Raw genomic sequence first — 20,241 nt, 5'->3', positions numbered from 1 at the left:
CTCTGACATGGCTGGACATCTTTAGGAGACACCCAGATTCTCTGGTCCCTTATCTCAGGATTCCCTGGGCAGCTTGGTCAGAATATAGACCCCAGGCCCCCTCACAAACCACCAGCAGAGGATCTCCAGGAACTGGGTCAGAAAATCTACTTTTGACGTTGAACAGCTGCCATGTACCTGATCCCTGGGGTCCCTGGGCGGCCTCAAGAAGCACTTTCACTGGCTAATGGTAGTGACCCATCGATATGGAGGCTCAGGAGCACAGAGCGTTGGTGTAAAAACATCATGAGGTCAAACGCATTTTTAAAAAGCTTTTCATCAAATCTTGCCTTTTAATGATTTCTTACTTGGGAATTACGGTTTCATCATTTGTTCGGGATTCAGTTGAAACAACATCCCTGAAGGCCACCCCCTTGCTCTCCAGTCATGAGGCAGGATTCTGCAGCATAAACATCCCTTTGTTTACACCTGGAGCTTACGCTGAAATGAGACGAAAGGTAGCAGGGAACATTTACGATGTGCTCCCTGCACACATACAGGGGCAGTGCTCCATGCTCGACGTGAGTTTATACACTGTCGAGGCTTGAGAGAGGATGAGGTAGGTAGTTACTGGCTGGAAGTCCCAGGATGAGGACGAGTGGCCGGCTCAGTGTTTCACCACAGTGGGGTCCCGCCCAGCCTCCAGAGTCCTGCTCCTGACCTCTGTGCCCTCTGAACCCCATCTGTCCTGTAGGAAATTCTCAGAGCGCCCTCATCCCTGTGGCCTGTGTTCCCACCTTCCACACACCCAGGCTTCCTTCGTGGACGGCTTGTCCATGGTGTGTACCGCTGAGAGCTGCTGAAGGTGCCTGTGGACGTGCCTCCCGGGCATGCGGCCCTCTGTGTTCAGGGATGCCTCACCCTCTGGCCTGCACCTTGCCCTGTCCTGCTGGCTGGGCCCTCTCCAGTGGGAGCTGCTTCTGCCTGCGCTCTCAAGTCTCCCATTCTCTTGAACTTGACTTCTGCATTTTTCAGGATTCAGGCATGGGTCCCAGGGAGCAGATGAATGCTGGACACCAGGGTGGATTGGCTCCCTCCCCAGCACTGACATGTGTCCTTTGTCCTCAAACCACACGTGTGCGTCCACTCAGTCCCTGGCATAAGGAGATCTTCGCTGGCCGCTCACCCAGGCTTCACATCTCCCTGGACAAGTTCCATTTTAAGGATGAACACAGAAAGAAAGAGATGATAGTGAGGTTGAGGGACTTGCCAATATCAACAAGTATCAGAGCCAAAATTGAATCTTGGGTTTAGGTTTCTGGCTCCCATCCCTCCAGTTCTTCTGGGCCATATGCTGCCTCGCCGTGTGGTTCCTGAACTCTGAAACTGAGTGAAGTACCTTGATCCTACCCAAGGGACTCCGTTGATTGTTGTCAGCATGCCCTTCAGGTGGCAGGTCGCTGGGATCCAGACCGCAGGCTGGTTTGATCCTAGAGCCAATAGACTAGCTTCCTAGGTAAAGCGTGCATGAAAGCATTCTTAATACAATATCAATTCAGGGTGTGTGCTGAGTATATACACCAAACTGAACTTTCAAAAATGACTGGCAGCTGACCTCAGGAGGATGAGATGGGGTTGACTTCAAGAGCCGGTTCTTTCTAACACAGCCTCTGGGCTGGTCGGTAAGAAGACGGCTCCAGCTGCATGCTCTCAGAGCAAGGTTTCCTGGATGGGTGGGGAGCCAGAAGGCAGCCATGGCTTTGCTCCAATGTGTCTTCAGAGGGATGAGATACGAGTATTTGTTCCCACCTCGCTTACCCTCTTTCTTATCCCTTTCTGGCCGGTTTCCTTTTTTTTTTTTTTTTTTTTAAGATTTTATTTATTTGACAGTGATCATAAGTAGGCAGAGAGACAGGCAGAGACAGAGGAGGAAGCAGGCTCCCTGCTGAGCAGAGATCCCGATGTGGGGCTCGATCCCAGGACCCTGGAATCATGACCTGAGCCGAAGGTAGAGGCTTTAACCCACTGAGCTACCCAGGTGCCCCTGGCCTGTTTCCTCTTAAAGGAAAGGCTACAATAATACATCTAGTGCAAGCACCCATGCAAATGAGTTGAGCTAATGGGATGGAAAGTGCTTAGTAATCCACAAGCCACCAGGAAGATGGAAAATTATCCGCCTCTTGCCCACTTGCTTAGAGGTGATGCTCGTCACCTGGTCTATTCTTGTTCATTAGTGTGTGTGTTGGGGGAGGGACTCTTTAGCAGGAGAGTGTGGCCGGAGTGATGGAATTAGCCACGAAACCAGGGCAGTTGTTGAATTGCACAGAGGGAGCAAAGCCCACGAAGGCATGCTGGGGTCCCGAGGTAGACGTGCTCTCGGAGCCTGGAGTCCCGACTGAGGAGGATAGGCAGAGCTCCCTCTGCAGCTTTGTTACTAATCAGTAAGCATGGGGAAGCCCAGCCCACAAGTCACACTTAATTGTTCACATATGGTCTACCAGCTCTCCTTTAACGCGATGCTCAGTGGCAGAAGGCTCTTCTCAGGGCTGAGCTGTAAACACACAGTCTATGGCCTGTTTGGAAAGGAGCAAAAAAGGAACGAATCAGTCATTGTTCTGGGGAGCCCACTGCGATTCCTAAAGAAACTACCCGCCATAAAGCTGTTTCCCCCTCAACCCTAAAATTCATTAAGGCTGGATCCAAGATTTCATTGTCCAAAACTGGAAATCTGTAACCTCCCGTGGAGCTTTTTCTCAAAAAGAGCAAGCTTCTCAGCAGAGGTCTGATAAAACTTTAGGCTTCGTGGCTCTCTGCTGTGGGGGCCAGCCCATGTTCTAACCTGCCTGACTTCACCCCACCAGGTGCCAGAACACACCATTTCCTTTCTTCCTGCCACCCCCCGCCCTCATTGTGAGATACAAAAAGGTCTCTAAACGTCTCCCGGGGGCCCAAATTGCCAGCAGTTGAGAACCAGTGAGAAGAGGGTTCAGGTGAGGGGCAGGCTGAACCTATCAGTGATGTCAAGCAAAAGTGGGGCTTAGGGGGATGGCATAAGCAGCCTCGGGCCAGAAGGGAGCCAGGAGGACCCTTATGTAAATAAAGAAAGCGGAGTTACAAGAGGGTGAAAACAAACAGCCTTTGTTTCAACTGGCTGTCCTCATTCTGTCCTTGCTAGGAACGGTGATGGTGGAGGCGCTGAAATGAGTAGTACTAGTTAAAGCATAAACTTCGGGCCAGGGACAAGCTAGCAAACTGGCAGGGGCTGGTTCTGCAAGGGACATCCAGAGCCTCAAGCCAGAAAACAGCATTTTCTAGAGGGGCTGGGAGCAAGGGTGCTTAAGAACCAGCGAGCCCATTCTCTCATCTATATGTATCACCAGCAGTTATGTCTTCGTTCAGAGGAAGCTGGGTCAGGAACTAGAAAGACGAGCATGGGGGAGTTCGGGCAATCAGAGAATCCGTGGAGACCCAGCTCTGTGGCTGCTGGTGTCTGTGGGGCTGCAGAGTCATGCTGAGGTGGTGGCTGGCACGTCTGTTGTAACACGCGCACGCACAAATGCACGTGCTGTGGAAAAGGCAAGATCGTGGCTCTGGTCCTTGGCCTGGGGAGTGTGGGTGGAGGCTGGCAGGACAGGGCCCAGGGCCAAGCGGGAAGCAGTGCAGACACGCTACCTCTAATGGAGTCAGCTGAAGGGCCAGGATGCTGGGTGTGTCCTCGGGTCTGGCGGCGTGCTGTTGCTTTTCCCTTAAAAAGTGCACTCAAGCACCAGCCGCTCATCGTGATATTAAGAAGTAATATTTTTCTAGTGCTGTTTTTGTTGACATCTGAGCCCGCGTTTAGTGCCTGGAAGCCCAGGCTTGTCTCAGCACCATGGTATCTGGTGCTCACATGTGGATATGCATCTTTTTTTTTTTAAAGATTTTATTTATTTATTTGACAGACAGAGATCATAAGTAGGCAGAGAGGTAGGCAGAGAGAGGAGGAGGAAGCAGGCTCCCCACTGAGCAGAGAGCCTGATGTGGGGCTCGATCCCAGGACCCTGAGATCATGACCTGAGCTGAAGGCAGAGGCTTAACCCACTGAGCCACCCAGGCACCTCGTTATGCATCTTGAACACACAATTATACCTACTGTCAGGTTCCTTCTGGAACCCAGTCTGCCTTGGTCCCTACCTCATCCCGCACATATGGATGCAGTTGCCTCTGCACTGGGGGACTGCCTGGATGACAGCCTGTTTCACTAATATCCCAGGTCAGGTCAGGGAGGGCTGTGGGGGCGAGGGGGTGGCTGTTTCATCCCCATGAAGGCCAACCTTGATTGACTCAGATATGGTCGTCTTTCCCCATTCCAGCTGTTGGCCTGGGGGTGGGAGCTCATCCTCTCTCAGTGGAATCTTAAAAAGACAGAGCAATATGAAGCTCCAAATCAGAAACCTGCCGCAGGTGTCCCAGAGCCCAGCTCTCTGCCGCTCAGCGTCTCTTCCAGCCCATCACTCGCCTCTGCCTTCCTCAGCTTCATTCTCTTAAAGATGAGGAAACAGCTTTCTTTCAGGACGCCGTTACCTTTAAGGCGGTAGGGATGATACTGCCAGTCCAGTGGAATTCTGATTCAGGCTTTGTTTCCTACACCGAGAATTATTTCAAAAGAAGAGCATTAAGTGCGACGGCGTCACTTTCTCCCCCCAAAATGACAAGTAAAGTGTCTGTTGCTGGGGGACTTCCTGAGGAAGGAGAGTTTTCCCTCCTGATGAGTAAGCAGCCTTTGGACACCTGCGCTGAGCACGAGAGCCTGGCACCCGGAACTCCTTGTTTGCCCTCTGGTCTGCAGAGGCCCCTCTGGGTATCTGCCAAGTCCCTTAATGTTCCTTTGCCACCAAACCCGTCCTATGTCTGGATCAGTGTTTTGTCTTCCTGTGTATGCAATAAAGATGGCATTCTGAACCTTTACAGAACAGCTCACCCATGTTCTGCAACTTAGCTGTCCCTTCACAGTGCTCAGCCTCCATCCGACGACAGTGGCATTTTCGGACGTTTTCAGCTGACAGCATCGCCACTGGCATTCGCCCTCTGCAGCCCGGCCCTGCTGTCCCGTAACTCTCTCCTAGGTGCCTCCCAGGTGGTCACTAAAGCTCACAGCCCAGGAAGTCTTTGTTCTGTGAGGGGAGAGCCCTTTGGAAAGGCTGCCTCCTGGAACTCCTTCTGGAAAGTTCCGGGCTCCGCCAGACCACAGCACCCCGAGCCCCACCTGCCTAGACCTCAGCTGCTTCTGTTTCCCACAGTCTGCTCTGACTCAAAGCCTTGGCGTTCCTCTCCAGAGAGTTCCAGAAGGAAATTAATGATAGTGGTACGTTTTGCCACGGAATGCTAAAATAGCAATCAGTGGAGCGATTTCCCTGATGTGCAGTCTAACGGGCTGCGCCGAATCAGAAGTCCTGTGCAGCGAGCCAGCTCGTTAAGTCCTTGTGAGTAGCCGTCCTGTGACACTCTGCTTCTCACACGTTTTCCAGCTCATTCTGTCCAGGTTCAGCCCTATCAGGGCTGCTGCTGCTTGTACTCGCCTCCTAACTGCCACTCAGGGATCCGAGAGGCCAGGGCTGTTGGACGGAGTCTAGCAGCAGAAATAAAGAAGAACCCTCTTCCTGTTCCCATTATACAGGATCCATTGCCTTCCCAAACCTGGGTGCCTGACCGTCATCCCAACTGTAAAGTGTCCAGAACATGGACAATTTCCCTTGGGAGGATGCTCGTGTTTGCGATCCAGGCGGTGCTCAATTATGTGCAGGGAATGGAGGCAGGGCAGGAAAGACCTCGGAATGTGAAAACCCAGAAAACCCTTCATCATTCATTTTATTTTATTTTATTTTATTTTATGTTATTTTATTTTATTTTTTAAAGATTTTTCTTATTTATTGGACAGACAGAGATCACAAGTATGCAGAGAGGCAGGCAGAGAGAGAGAGGAGGAAGCAAGCTCCCCGCTGAGCAGGGAGCGCAATGCGGGGCTTGATCCCAGGACCCTGAGATCATGACCTGAGCTGAAGGCAGAGGATTTAACCCACTGAGCCACCCAGGCACCCCCAGTCTTTCATTTTAAACACCCCCACCCCCCGCCCCATGATGCCTCTTACACACCCGTTCACCGAAGGCTGCGGCTGGGAAGTGGACGTGCTCGGAGGGTCCGGATGACCCATCTGAGATCCCACTGGGTTTTGTTTCCTTTCCACGCCATGGTAGAATCCAGTTTGCATTACAGAGTAACGCAGCCTGCCATGGATGCTGAGAACACCACAAGCTCTGGGCTGTCCTCAGGGGGCCCTGTCAGCTCCCCCTGCCCCCCCACCAAGGAGGGCTCCACTGGGGGTCCTGGAACAGGCCCCCTGCATGCGGAGACGCGGTGACCAGGACCTGCACCGTCACTCTTGGAGCTCAGCACAAAGGGCTTGGGGCCTCCCATGGTACTGAGGCTGGCCATGACGCTGGGTGTCGGGAGAGTGTGGACGCGGGCTGTGGCCAGGCATGCGTGGGCTCTGCCTCGGTCCACCTTTGAGAGGCATGAAGGTCATTCCTGACAGCGCAAATGGGAGCCTCAGATCTGGCTCCCAAAGGCAGGCTTCCGAACGCGGTTCAGGGTGAGCGAATGGTAAGTAGGACTCTACTTTGCAGCCTGGATTACTTCCTGTATGGCCTTCATGCCCTCTTCAAAGGTGACTTCAGGATCACAGCACGAGACGAGTGGGTCTTTGCCGACATGGACCTTCTGCATAAGGTCGTCGCTTGGGCCATCTGGATGTCCCTGAAGCTTCACCAGGTTAAAAAAAAAAAAAAAAATTAAAAAGATAATAATAAATCTATTTTTTAAAAAGAAGTTTTGAAAAATCCTTTCTCAAGGGGCAAACAAGACCTTTCAGGTAGGTCCCTTTTCACGGCATGACCTATGTGAGTGGGTGTGTCACTTGGAATCTAAACACTGAGGCCACCCAGGTATCCTTGACATCAGCCAGTGGCCACTGGTCCTCGAGAGTGGCTAGGAGGTGGTGATACTCTGCTAGGACAGAAAAGGAAATGGCCAGAGAAAATGACCTCTCGGGTGCCTGAGCCCAAGCCACAAAGCTGTTTCCCTGGGCACGTTCTCCTGCCGCTCGGGATGCAGGAGGAGAGTGGGAAGACAGTCCACACAGATGTGGACTTGGCACTTGGGGTCATCAGCTGGTCGCTGTCTGGACACTCACCTCCACTGCAACCCCCGCCGCCCCCTGCCGTCACTGCAGTCAGCTCTCTGGTCCACACTGAGCCCACAGTCAGACTTCTTTCCCCCAGGACCAGTTCACCTGCCCTGACGAGTATGAAGACCCAGGGGCCCTCTATGAGGCCATCCAATCCTTTGAGAAGAAAGTCGTGATCTGCCAGGAGGGTGGCCCGGCCTGGAGAGGCACCATGCTGTCCAACAAGGAGGAGCTGCTCACCCTGCAGCACGTGGTGGACGAGGGCACGGATGAGTACAAGGTCATCATGCTGCACAGGGGCTTCCTGAGCTTCAAGGTCAAGAAGGTACAGTGGCCCCACCTGCCGATTGGCATTGGTGCTCGCGTCCCTGCACCGGCCTCTCGTGCAGGAACATGGTCTTAGAGGAGCAGCGGTGGGCTGGGAGGCCAGGGTCATTCATGGGGTTTGGGCAGAAGTCCTGGCAGATGCCCATGTAGGTGAGGGTCAGGATCTGGCTTATTTGTAAACACCTTCTAGTTCTCCAAACTTTCAGATCTCTAGTAGCCTAGTCCTGGACCTGAAGGCTTTCTATTCAGTATTTCTTCTCTTCATATCACTTGCAACTACTGGACCAAAACAACAGCTTTCTCTTCACCCCATTTCCCCACAAAAGTGGGGAGACCCGCATCTTCTAGGACTGCTCCTCCGGCCTGACCGTGCAAATAGCTTCAGGCCCGAGCGGTGTGGTCCCCAATGTTCTGGCCCGCAGCCCTCCTCACGGTCTGGAGCGTAAAACCAGCGGACTGAAAACACGCGCTGTCATCCACTCTCCTCCCTGTTCCTTCCCCAACCCGCAGGTTAACAAAGAATGTGTCCACGGCCTCTGGGCCGGACAGCAGCAAGAGCTCATATTCCTTCGGAACCACAAACCAGAGCGTGGAAGCATCCAGAACAATAAGAGGTCCTCCGAAACTTTATCAATTCCTCCTGCGACCAGCCTCTGGGGTACCCCATGTATGTGTCCCCACTGACCACGTCCTACCTCGGGACCCACAGGCAGCTGCAGAGTGTCTGGAGTGGCCCGGTCCCTCTGGACAGCATCAGGACGTGGTTCCTGACCAAGTGGCTAAGGTAGGTCTTTCCCCCCAGACCTTCATCCAGATGCTGGGGAGGGGGGCCCTGGGGGGTGGAGGGCAGTGTGGTATGGAGAGCTCCCCGATGTCTGGTTAGAGTTTCACTGTTGACCAGCATTTCCACGTTCAATGAAAACTACTCTCCCCCAGCGGCCCAGCAGATCATTTGTTTCTGCGAGTGGTTTCCAATGGTGGGAAACTCACACCCGGGAAACTCACACAGATACGACTGTTCCTCACGCTTGCCAGGCCTGGGGTCCTCTCGTGTTCCTGCAGAGCAGCCGAGGCTGTGGGTCGCTGGGGGTCACAGAGCACAGCTGTCAGGGAGACCGGGCCTGAGCCCTGCCCCCACAAAATGAGGCTCTCGTCCCATGAGCCCTCTGCCTGCTCATAAGGTCTCTGGTGAGCCAGAACGGAAGGAGGAGTGGCCGGAGGGTGGCCGAGCGGCTTAGCTCAGGCCTCAGAGCCTGGGGTGCTTCTGGAAGGTCAGGGCTATAGCTCACTCATCCCAGGACACTTGAGTCTGGGAGCAGGAGCGCCCTCTGCCCACCTCCCCGGTGCACTGCTCATCGATGGAGCATGGTCTCCCACCCTGACCTTGACATGGGTGCAGTGGGGCACAGGATGGGGCAGAACTGTCCACAGAGAGTGCTTGAGGCCCCTCTCCCCTCACAGGGTGCGGAAGGGCTGTGATTCCGGCCAGCCAGGTACCGGTAACATTGAAGACGCAGACAGGAGGGCTGCCCCCTCTGCAGGCGGCAGCCATGCTCCCGGTGGCAAAAGCCAGGATAGCAGCATGGAACAGACCAGAAATGGTGGGACCCGCCACTGGTCGCCCCACGAAGGGACACAGAAGACAGGTGGGTGCAGCAGGGCCTCATAGGTACTGATCGAACCTCCTTGGGTCCTAGTGATGCTGTCCTCCTAATGCGTAACACCTCCTTCTTACAAAAAAGAAAAAAAAATCAGTATTAGGCCAAAGGATGCCCCAAAGTTACTGACTCTACTTGCAAAAAAAAAAAAAAAAAAAAAAAAAAAACAAAAAACAAAACAACAACAACAAAAAAAACTCTTAGACTGTGTTTTTTATTCATTTATTTTTAAAGATTTTATTTATTTATTTGACAGAGAGACAGAGATCACACTTAGGCAGAGAGGCAGGCAGAGAGAGGGGGGAGCAGGATCCCCACTGAGCAGAGAGCCTGATGCGGGGCTCGATCCCAGAACCCTGAGATCATGAGCTGAGCTGAAGGCAGAGGCTTTCACCCGCTGAGCCACCCAGGTGCCCTAGACTGTGGTTTTATCCTTTATCCTTCTCTTGTCTGTTACCCTAGACAGCCATTTGTCCATCTGTCCATCTGTCCACTGGCAACACCCTCCCCTCCTACATCTCTCTCGTCCGGTGGCCACTGTATCGTGTGTCTTGTGTCTGGAGGATCCGTAACTACCGATCCAGCCTGCTGTGAGCATCCCCCAGAGTGCCTCGTCCCTCTCTAAACCTGTGGGATGCAGACAGGACTCCTACTCCCCCATTCCGGCTCCTCTCTGGCTCCCACCTCCCCCTGTACACCTAACATTCAGAGCATAACAACAGCAGGGAGGGGCACCAGCACACGGGATAGAGGCGGCACACTGGTCCACGTCTGGGATGAGTTTAAAGTCTAAAACTGCTTTCAACTCATGCCCACCTAGTTAGGCTCAACCAGATGGATGAAGTTCTAGAATCCATGCCACTGGGAGGGGGATGGGGTTTGGAAATGGGGCACTGAGGGCTCGCAGAGGACATACAAGGTGGATGGACATGGGAGAAGCAGGTGCTCTGTCCTGATTCCTGCCAGCATCTTGGCACTGGGCTTCTTCCTTCACAACCTGGGAGGGATTTGGTCTTTTGGCCTGTGTGCTTCCTCACCATCCAGAAGCCTTCGTTAAGTGACTCTGTGTGGCTGTCCCACAGGCCAACTCTGTACCCAGCGAGTTAGCAGGGAACAGTCCCCGCCTCCTGGAAATGCCCCAACAAGGGTGAGGATTTCACTGCAACCGGATTTACATAAAACACGGGCAAAACAGTAGATAGATGATAGACAGAAGGGCAGATAGATAGAAAGATAAAGACAGACAGACAGATGGTAGAATAATGCAGATACATAGGGAGATGGAGACACAGGTGACTAATGGACGAACAGCGAGATGAGACCGAGATGGAATGCCAGGAGCTAGAGAGGAAGGAAAGGAGGAGGCAAGGAGAGAGGGAGACGGAGACGGGCGGTGAGGCAGAGTGCCTGCTGTCAGCTCTTCCTGCCTGGATCCACCTGCCCTGAGCGCGGAGCAGAGCCCCTACCAGCCCGAGGCCCCCACGAGGGAACGATCTTCCTGCTTTGTTAGCACGTGTTTTACGGCATGAGCGATGTTAGGTTTCAGAATCACTGAAGCGATTTTCCAGATGGAAAAATGCAAGGTGGCTTCAAAATGGAGACGGGCCTGTGTGCTCGGCACATCTGTCTGGGTGACTTGTCTGCCCCAGTGAAAGTCTAGAGTCTGGGGTGGAGGGTGGGATTGGTCGGAGGCACCCGAGCTCTCGAAGAGATGGAGGCGGCAGCGCTGGCCGAGCCTGAGACTCCGTGAGACGCCACGAGTAGAAATGCTGCTTGGCCAGGCAGACGTTAGTGTCCCTCCCTCTGCCCAGGACCCGGACACCCTGGAGAGTGACTCTGCTTCCCATTCGCAGCCAGAGGCCTGCAGCTGGGAACACAGGATTTTTGTGGCAGATGTTGGGAGTAGGATCCTCCAGAGTCCCAGCCAGCTGTTAGTTTGTCATCACTGGTTCTTAGAACTGCTCCTACCAAGGCCACTCCTCGCTTTCTCTGCTCTACAAGGTACCAAGACAGGCTGGGGACATCACCCACGGGCCTTGGGCTCCCAGCCCGTGTGACCATCAGTCCCTACCTGTAGCCCAAGTCCGCTTCAGGCTCGGAGACCTGCTGTCATCCTGTTCACTGGCTTGACAGAGCCCACGGCCAAGCACCAGTGGCTTTGAAGTCACCTGGCTTACTATTGTCCCCTCCTGCTATACTCCTGCCCACAGGCCCACCCCTGCAGCAGTGACAAAGCATAGTATTAACAGCCCCCCAGCCCCAACCCTCACAACTGTACTGTGCTGTCCTACGTGCTTTCCAAGTGCAGGGTCACTGGTCCTCCCCGTGACCCAAAGAGAGAGGCCCTCCCTGTCCTCATCTTGCTGCTGAGGAGACGGGCACAGAGAAGTCACTGCACAGTCACCCAGCAGAGCCATTCAGACATACCCAGGTGAAAATGAGCCTAGGACCTGCCATCCTAACCACCGTGCATGGTCCCGTCACTCTAGCCCAGGGACGTTGAGTCCCCTCACTGAGCACTACCTTGTCCCCAAGCCCAGGATCCAGCCAATGGAGCCACCATCCTGCACCTGGCCCAGCTCCATCTGTGCCGCAGGCTGGGTCCCTGCCAGGCCCGAGCTTGTTCTGTCCCCAGGCTGGCAAGGGCTCTCAGTGGGAGTGGTCAGCTTGTCTGTTTTTTCTATGGCTCTCTGGTCCTGTGGGGGGAGGCGTGCGGGAGGAGGACCTGAGGGGGGCCCTCTAAAATGGTGGCTAGTTGGCCGCTCAGGTCTGCGGTGGCCCCGCGCTCAGCAGGGTGGTTCCCTCCCCCCACCCTAAACTCTGACAGCTGAGTTCTGCCACTCACTGAGGCTTCCCTTAGGGCTAGACCCTGAGTCCTCTTCCCAAGCAGGACCTCATCTGTAGGCAGCATCTGCTCTTCACAGCCCTGAGCAGCAGCACCGGGAGCTGCTGATCCTGTTGGCTCGTCCTTGGTGCCCCAAGGCCCCACCAGAATCCCACCAGGGCCCAGCTTCACATTTTTCGGAAGTTCTCCAGGAAATCTAGTTGTGAACACACTCCTGGTGATGCATGTCCCTGGCCGCACAGGGCTGGCACAGTCCTAGGAAGGCAGACTCCACAGGGCAGCTGAGGACCAGATCCCTGGTCTCCCGCAGACTGCTGCCACCCCCAGGACATCCAGGCTATGGTTCTGGAGGCATCCAGGTTCCCCAGCTAGTCTGCAGAAAGGTCCAAGTTATGCAAGGGGCCACCCTTTCCAACCATCTGGAGTAGCACCCCCAAGGGGGCCCAGGGAACTGAGGGAAGCTGGGGGTCCTGGGTCACAGACAAGAAATGGCAGGGATCACCCCTTAACCCCCTCCCCAGATGATCTCTGGCTGATACAGGGAAATCTGGAGACATACTGGCATAGCAGATCCCCCAAAAGAAATCCAGGAAGGCCCAAAATGGGTACACAAGAGGGGACAACATGTTTCTCCCACTAAAGATGCAGACACCTTTCTGTGCCTCCTGCCCCCTAGAAAAGTTCAATGTCAATTTCTTTTTCCTACCACCATGGTTGAAGCCATACAGGGATATCTGCCACCTTCCAGTGAGGTCCTTTGCACCTGCTCTCTCCCTGTGGGCAGTACAAGGATGGGACCCTCGACTCTTCTCTCCCCATCCCTCAGCAGTTAGAAACACGTGCTATCTTGTAAGCAGCATGTCGGAGCCCCAGGACCTGGAGCACCAATGCACAGGATGGTGAGAGCTTCCTGAGGCTCCCATGCTATGTACCCTTAGCACCTGGTAAACAGCAAGGACCAGGAAGGGCCTACGGTGTTGGGGGAAGCCACACCCAGCTGGCCCTCCGAGAACTTGCCGGGACCCCTTCTACCCACCTTCTCCTTGGCTAATGGCATGGGCACCCAGGGAAGGTTTCTGGCTCAGGGCACAATGTTTTCCACTCTGAGGCCATGTGTGCAGTAGCTCCAGGGTCGCAGGGACAGGCGGCCCCAAGAAGGAGTCACCCTTGGGGAGGGGCAGCCCCACGTGGCTGGCTGGCCCTGTCCTGGGGGACTCCGACCTGCTGCTGCGAACATTCCATGAGGCATAGCCAGTGGTGGAAAGCCACCCAGCTCCCGTTCCCAGCAGGCCAGCATTTCCCCAATACCCAGTCCCCAAGGGTCCTCCTGTGGAGCTGTGGCTGCTCTGGCTTCCTTACTCTCCTGCACCCACAGGATTGGAGAGTGCAGCTCCCAGAAAGGAGTCAGGAGCCTGCCCAGCCAGCACGAGGACAGCCATTAGGCTGTTTGCCAGTCAAGGGTTGGTGCCTCCTGCGCCCGGATCTTTCTGGCCCCTGGAACAACAGGGAAATCCCTGTCCCAGCTTCCCTCCCAGAGGACGCCTTCCCGTGCAGTGAGGGTCTGGGGCAGCCTGCAGGTGCACATCCGGGGTCTCAGCCTCTCGGGCACAGCATTTTCTAAGCTTCCCAAGTAGTTCTAACAGCCAAGGATAAGTCAGTTTTGCAGTTGGTCCCTGCTGTCCCTTACTGCCAATCCATGTACCAAGCCTGTAAGGATGATGCAGTCATTGTCACTGCAAGGGGGCTGGGAGGGTGGTGGCCTGTACCACACACTGCCACAAAGCAGACAGTGACCACCACGTGCTAAGCGCCATGTGGGAGGGAGGCCCCGGGGTCTCGGTGGGGACCATACTCTCTGAAAGGGCATGACCGAGAAGCCGAGTAGCAGTGATGCAACAGTCTGGAGCGTGACTATGAACCAAATTCGAAGAAAGGATCTTGTTTCATGGTGTCCAAGCTCAACTCCGTACCTGGGGACCCAACTGCTCCTTCCGTCAGTTCCCAGCCAAGCGTCCCCATCCTGGGCTCTTGCCAGACTCCCAGAGGCCTGGGGTCCCACTCGGGCAGGAGCCCTGTCCCCAGCCCACCGCCCTGTGCGTCTGCACTCCCCAGCACTCCCCATACGTCCTCACTTTGGCCCAACAGCCTGCCATCTTTCTTGCCTCGCTACGAAGTAGACGTCCCAGCTGGGAGGGGGCTGGTCCCCGTGGGGGAGGCTAGTGACCTCCTTGTGGAGGGCAGTCAGGAATTCCCAGCTAGTCTGAATCCCAGACTGGCGAGGAAGACACTAGCCTTCAGCTGGCGAGGATGTGAACCACCACCTTCCAGTAAACCAGCCGAGATGAGAGAATGGCGCTGGCTAGTGAACCACGAGAGAGAATTTGTCTGGTTATTTCAAAACCCAGGTTCTGAGGAGATTTTCTGGGGAAACACTCATGATCTGATACTGATATAATTGGCAAAGGAAGTTCGATGATCAGATGACGATCCTGGGCAGCACACGTGCCCCTGCATGGTTTGCTTACTTGTTCCACTTGCAAAATTAATTCAGAAAACATCAAGAACCACAGCAGCAACAGAGAGAACAAAAAAGTCTGAAGCAAGGAAATGGGGGGGAGGTACCCCTGTCTTGCCTCGAGCATAGACCATTCCCCTCGGACACGTAGATGAGTCTTTGTCCCCTTGTTCCTGGAATTAGCTGGGAAGCTCCCCGATCATGTACGGGCGGTCTGTGATCCAGCATTGAAACCACGGACTTGCGGGTAGATGTGGAGTGTTTCTGGACAGCAGTCAGCAGGACTGGGTAAATCATGCACAGATGCTCAGCCTTGTCAGAATGAACAGACTAACAGACCACAGGCTCTGCTAGTTCTGACCGGCAGGGTCCCTTTTCTCCCGCTTTCCCTCCATAAGAGTAACTCACTCAGCTCTGCAGCAGGGATTGGCCAGATGCGCCCCCGCTCCCTGGGAGAGCCCACGTGCCCCAGGCTGCCCACACTCATCCTGCGGGGCTGCGAGATGCACCATGGGGGGCATCCCCCCACACACACCATAGTCCTGACCAGTGGGCAAGAGGCAGGAGAGACTGGGTAGGACCCCTGTGGGGAATGGGCACCCCACCATCCCAGTGTCCACACAGCACTAATGTCCATGTGAGGCAGAGGGCACTTCCCGCTAAGAAGCCGCTTGGAGGTCACTTTTCAGGACCTCCTCTAGACACACATAAGTATATTGGAATCACCAGGTGCACAATCAGTCCTATCGGGTGAGGCTTAACGTGAGAAAATGCATGGGACGGACCTCAGGGAGGCCCACCTGTTCACTTCTTTTCTTATCGATTGTCTGCCTAACTGTAGAAGCTTTGGGACACGTGGATAAGGCAGCTGGTAGAACTGTGACCTCACTGACCGCTCCCTTCAAAGTGACAGCTGGACATTAGTGCCCAGTGATTCCTGAGGCTTAAGTCAGGAGCACACGTTTTCCTCCCCCGCTTCTCCGTAAGGCTGCATGGGCAGGCTCCTTCTCCCCGAGACATGGACAGGACTGGTCCTTGGGGCAGCCCAAACCCTTCTGTTTCGACAAGCCTGGACACAGGCTGGGGACAGGAGGGGCCCTGCAGGGAGCGGTGGCTGGCAAGAGGGGGCTGGGGCGTGTGTCGGCACAGGCCTGGGCTTGGCCAGTCACGTCTGTGAGGGGCCTGTGTGAGGGCTTCTTACTTTAAGACCTTGATTTTAAGAAAAACTTTGGCAGAAAACAAAGGTTCAACCGGCATGTGGCTCAGCCCAGGCCCTTTTACATTTTTTAAGGCGACTAAAAATGATAAGAGCCTGCATGTTTTCTCTTTATACTGCCGATCACATGCATATGGGGTCCAAGGTCTGGGCTCCCTGTGGCAGTGCTTCTCACGCGCCCTTGGACTTCCAGGTGCCCTGGGATCAAGTTCTTCCATACTCAGGGGTCCCCATGGGGCCATCCTGGCCCTGTCAATAGTGGACCACCTTGGGTGCCTGGGGTCCAAGCTGTCACCCTGCCGCATGGACCTTGACGCAGGTTAAGCCCCTATGCTCTGGCAACCTGTTCTTATTTCTTTTAAAGGCAGGTGGAAAGGCAGGAGTCAGTCTGTCCAGGCCCATGCAGCCTTAAGCCAAACGCCAGACACGCTGAGCTCATCCGGCCCGATTGTAGAAAGCCACCAGGCCTTCCTGCAGAAATACACGTCAGTCCATGAGTTGGCACAGAGGCTCTCGGGCAGCCGGCTCTCCCTACACACCTCGGCCGCATCCCAGCACTCACAGCCCCCACCCGTCACCACCATGGGCCACCTGAGCGTCTGAGAGTGGGCCAAGGCGCTGATCTGTTCCAGCCTGGGCTCATCCACCAGCTCTACCCTGAGCTTCCTGTTGGGCAAGAGGAGCTTCTTGAGTGCCCTGGTCATTTCTGGACTCTCTGCTGCGGAAGGGGACAACACCAGCGACACCCAGTCGTCCAGCAGCATCAACATCGTCATGGGCACCTTGGCCAGGGCCACCAGCCAGGCCACATGGGTAAGGGGTTCTGCCCACCATCCAGAGCAGGCGTGCAGGTTCCTGGCCTGATGCCCCCCATCCAGCTGCCTGTAGACTCCCATCATCCCATCCACGGGGTTCCCAGAGTGACAGGTGCCGGGCAGTGCTAGACAGGAGGTGTTCTGGCCGTGCTCAGAGGCAGACAAGACCAACAGCACACGTCCTGTAGGTGATGAGGTCATGGCGGGTGGCACTGAAGGGGGCCCGAAGCCTGCTCCACAGACCAGTCATCCCGAGCCCTGAACCAGCGAGGGGAGTGGGCATGTGCTCCCACATCCACAGCGTGGCATGTCCTACTTCAGCCTCTCTTCACATCACTCGGGCCTGAGGGAGAGGAGAGGGCATGCCAGCACTGCAGTTAGACCCCCACTGATTCCGAATGCCGATCTCACGTCCCAGCTGCTGAGGGGGCTTCCACTTCCATGTATGCAAACATCAGAAAAAGAGAGATTGAGGGACTCCCCTAATGACATGGGCACTTGCTCACAGTCCAGGCCAGCTGAAGTCAGCTCACCCTGGAGCTTTGTTGGCGGGGAGCGGGGAGGAAGTAAAGAGACCCCCAGCACTTGCCTTCCATTCTGGGGTCAGGAGGGAGAACGGGAGGCCCCAGGCAGACCCGGGTGTCACACTGGAGGTCTCGTGTGCCCCTTCTGTGTGCTCACACCTTCTTGGGCCAGAGACTCACACGCTCTATAGAGCACGAGGGTCACCACCTGCCTGGCTTCAGTTCGTGGTTGGTTACATGGATGTGGATGATGGGGCCACACCCACGGGGGAGGCCCACAGGCAGGGGCCAAGGGCAAGCAAGGGAAGCTGCTGACTTCCGGAGCTTTAACTAGGTTTAGTTAGGTCACGGCACGTGTAAACAAACTTCCCTCTGTGATTCCATTTCCTCAGAAAAATCGTACTTTCCTGCTACCTGCCCAATCCGTTTAAGATACTATCTGTGGGTGTGCTTCTGGGATTCTGGCACGTTCTCGCTCCCTCTTTCCTGCAGGACAATAGGGTCCCTGGCACTCTGGGTACCGGCATCAATGTTGGGGCACCAAGCTGCTGGAACCCAAGATGCCTAGACACACAGTGACCTCTTACCCGAGGGCCCATGTGCCCAGCACGTCCACATCACCGGGGGGAAAGTCCCCATGTTCAGAGCCCCCAACCCACCCCGGCATGGCAGACCCATGGTTTCCTTCCTTTCGGTGGAGGCCAACCCCTTGGGCCCCCACCCCTGCCCTCAGTCCCCTACCCCGTGGGCAGGGTAGGTCAGCCCCTGCAGCAGTGGGCTGTGGTCAGAACCGCCCTTACATGTTTGCTGCCTCTCCTTTCTCTCCAGCACTTCTCTGAGCCGTGTGAGGCCCGAGCAGGGGCAGCGTCATGACTGCCATCTGGCTGGGGCCATGGCAGAGAACGGGGAGCTGCTGTGCAGGAGAGTCAGCCAGGAGAACATGGGCCTGGACAACACGGCCTCCCAGCAGAGCGCTTCCGATGAGCAGTAGGGACGGGGCTGGCCGGAGGCCCGGCTCTGCAGCCATGAGTGCTGCTCTAGAGAGCAGAGCGACTGTACCTCAGGTTTGCACAGGAAATCTCCCGCAATGATAAAGCACTTGACAGCACACCTCCCTCCCCCACCCTGACGCCGCTCCAAGCTGCGGAGCTCTCGGGCAGGGCATGCACAACTCCCAGGCTTTGAACATTCTAACCACAGCCATGTAATCTCTGAAAACAGCTAGGCTAAGTAGAGCGCCTGACCTTTCCTGCCCTGCAAAACATACGACAGCTGCATGTGAACCGATGGGCATTTCATACATTCCCATTAAACATGTTCGAGAAATGGACAGCAGCACGCGTCCTGCCAGGTGCCAGTCAGACGTGGTAGGGATCCATCTCTGCATAGAGAAAACCCCACCTTTTCCACCACGTTACGCAGATGTTAAGTACAAACCAGCTTTACTGAAGCACGGTAGTGCATGCAGTCGTGTCTAAAGTATCCCGCGCAAGACCCAGCGATACTAGTGACCCGAGGGCAAACATCGAGGCCTGCGAGAGCACGGAAAGCCGTTCAGATTCACAGGACGCTGGAACGCACTCACGTGATTTCCCACAAGCCGGGCCTGTGCTGCCCAGCTCACCTGTCCACTCGCAGGAATGTTCGCTTGTTTTCCAAGCCAAGCCATCCTTCCCATGTCACAGAACACACACACACACACACACACACACACACACACACACATCTGTGTTTTTGGAATTAAAATGTTTATAGTTACTGCTATGTCCGGTTGTATGAGCTCTGCTGCATCCCTACTGGGAGAACGGTGTTTGGGCAAATTCTGGGAACTTCCCCGAGTGGAACCTGGGGAAAGCAGAAACTTGACTCCTTGTGGATGTACGGGGGGGTGAAGGGGTTCTGAAACACAGTCTGTGAAGAATAGCATCACTGAACCAGCCCTTCTGGGGATGGTTCATAGAAAACATAGAAATGGGATCATAGAAATATCATTTTGGAGATTATTTCTTCAAGGTATCTATGATTTGAAGTGTGGGGACTAGGGGAGGGCATGGCAGAGAATTTCTTTCCTCCTGGAAGCAGATGGTAATTTTTTCCCCAAAATAAGAAAAGAATCGTCAATTAATAATAACAGGTGTCTGTGTAATCAGAGACACAGTGCATTATTCTCAAACCAGCCAGCCCCAGAGATGCAAAGTTGGTAACTGACTGAAATGCAGGTGTCTCCAATGAGAGGCTGCTGGCACCTCACTGCACTTATCGAAATCAGCCAGACCTAACTTGGCGGGCAGTCCCTGAAATCCTCTTGGGCAACCTTACAGCCAAGCCCGAAGGACTAAATGGCTGGCCCTGAGCTGTGGACATGGCCTTCCCACAACGGGCATCTCCTTAAATTAAGTCGGCATCTTGTGGGCTGACCACCCCTGTGGGCATCTGGCAGTAAAAACCCCAGAAAGCCACTTTGTGCTGCAGAATATGGATCTCCTGACAGCTGGAAAACTGGGACGAGGGGTGCATGTGCACGTGGTGTGGAAGCAGACTCACGCTGAGCGCACAGTCCAACTCGGGGTTACCTCCCACACCCACAAAATCCTGACCCCATTTGAGGCCGAGTCGGACATTTAACCGACTGAGACATACAGGTGCCCCCCCCACCACACACATGCACGCACACGCACACGCTGGTTAATCTGATCTTCAGCCAGTCGGGTGTTTGTCCAGGATATTCCTTGCAAAAGACTGGACTCGCCAGCACTTAAAGGAAATGCTCCTAAGGTGGCATCTCAGGCTGGGGCTCCTGCAACGTGCAGTTGGCATACAACCACAGGGTTATTTTTTGCATTTGGACACTGAACGAAATTGTTTCTCCTTTAAAAATGATCTGAAAACTGTAGTGCTTGGTTTTATATAAATCATGGGGCTAATCGGGCATTATTGATTCTAAATTTTGCACTGTGCACTGAGACCATCTGTCTGGCAAGTACTGTTCTAAAATCACACGATGCTCTGGCTTCTCCTTGGCCATCAAGTGGGCGATGAACAGACCCCCATCTCCTGAGCCCCGTCAGCCCCCTCCGCTGCCTCAGGGTTTTGTCCAAATCATTATGCTCCAGGGACGTGGCACCTGCCACCAGCACGC

The 20,241-nt window shown here is 54.8% G+C and overlaps 1 protein-coding gene across 1 annotated transcript in view; it reads left to right on the top strand.

Annotated features, from left to right (window-relative positions):
• LOC131830137 (pecanex-like protein 2) overlaps window positions 1-18,093 on the top strand; it is a 67,967-nt gene extending 49,874 nt beyond the window's left edge. The window contains 8 exon segments of the mRNA XM_059172514.1: window positions 6,643-6,787; window positions 7,297-7,527; window positions 8,040-8,139; window positions 8,142-8,313; window positions 8,991-9,175; window positions 16,128-16,576; window positions 17,931-17,950; window positions 17,952-18,093. Coding sequence (XP_059028497.1) covers window positions 6,643-6,787; window positions 7,297-7,527; window positions 8,040-8,139; window positions 8,142-8,313; window positions 8,991-9,175; window positions 16,128-16,576; window positions 17,931-17,950; window positions 17,952-18,093 — 1,444 coding nt within the window.
• Window positions 18,094-20,241: the final 2,148 nt, after the last annotated feature.

Source organism: Mustela lutreola, chromosome 4, assembly GCF_030435805.1.
Source record: "Mustela lutreola isolate mMusLut2 chromosome 4, mMusLut2.pri, whole genome shotgun sequence".
Lineage (NCBI taxonomy): Eukaryota > Metazoa > Chordata > Mammalia > Carnivora > Mustelidae > Mustela > Mustela lutreola.
The sequence above is the reverse complement of the archived record's forward strand: the minus strand, read 5'-3'. Positions and strand labels throughout refer to the sequence as shown.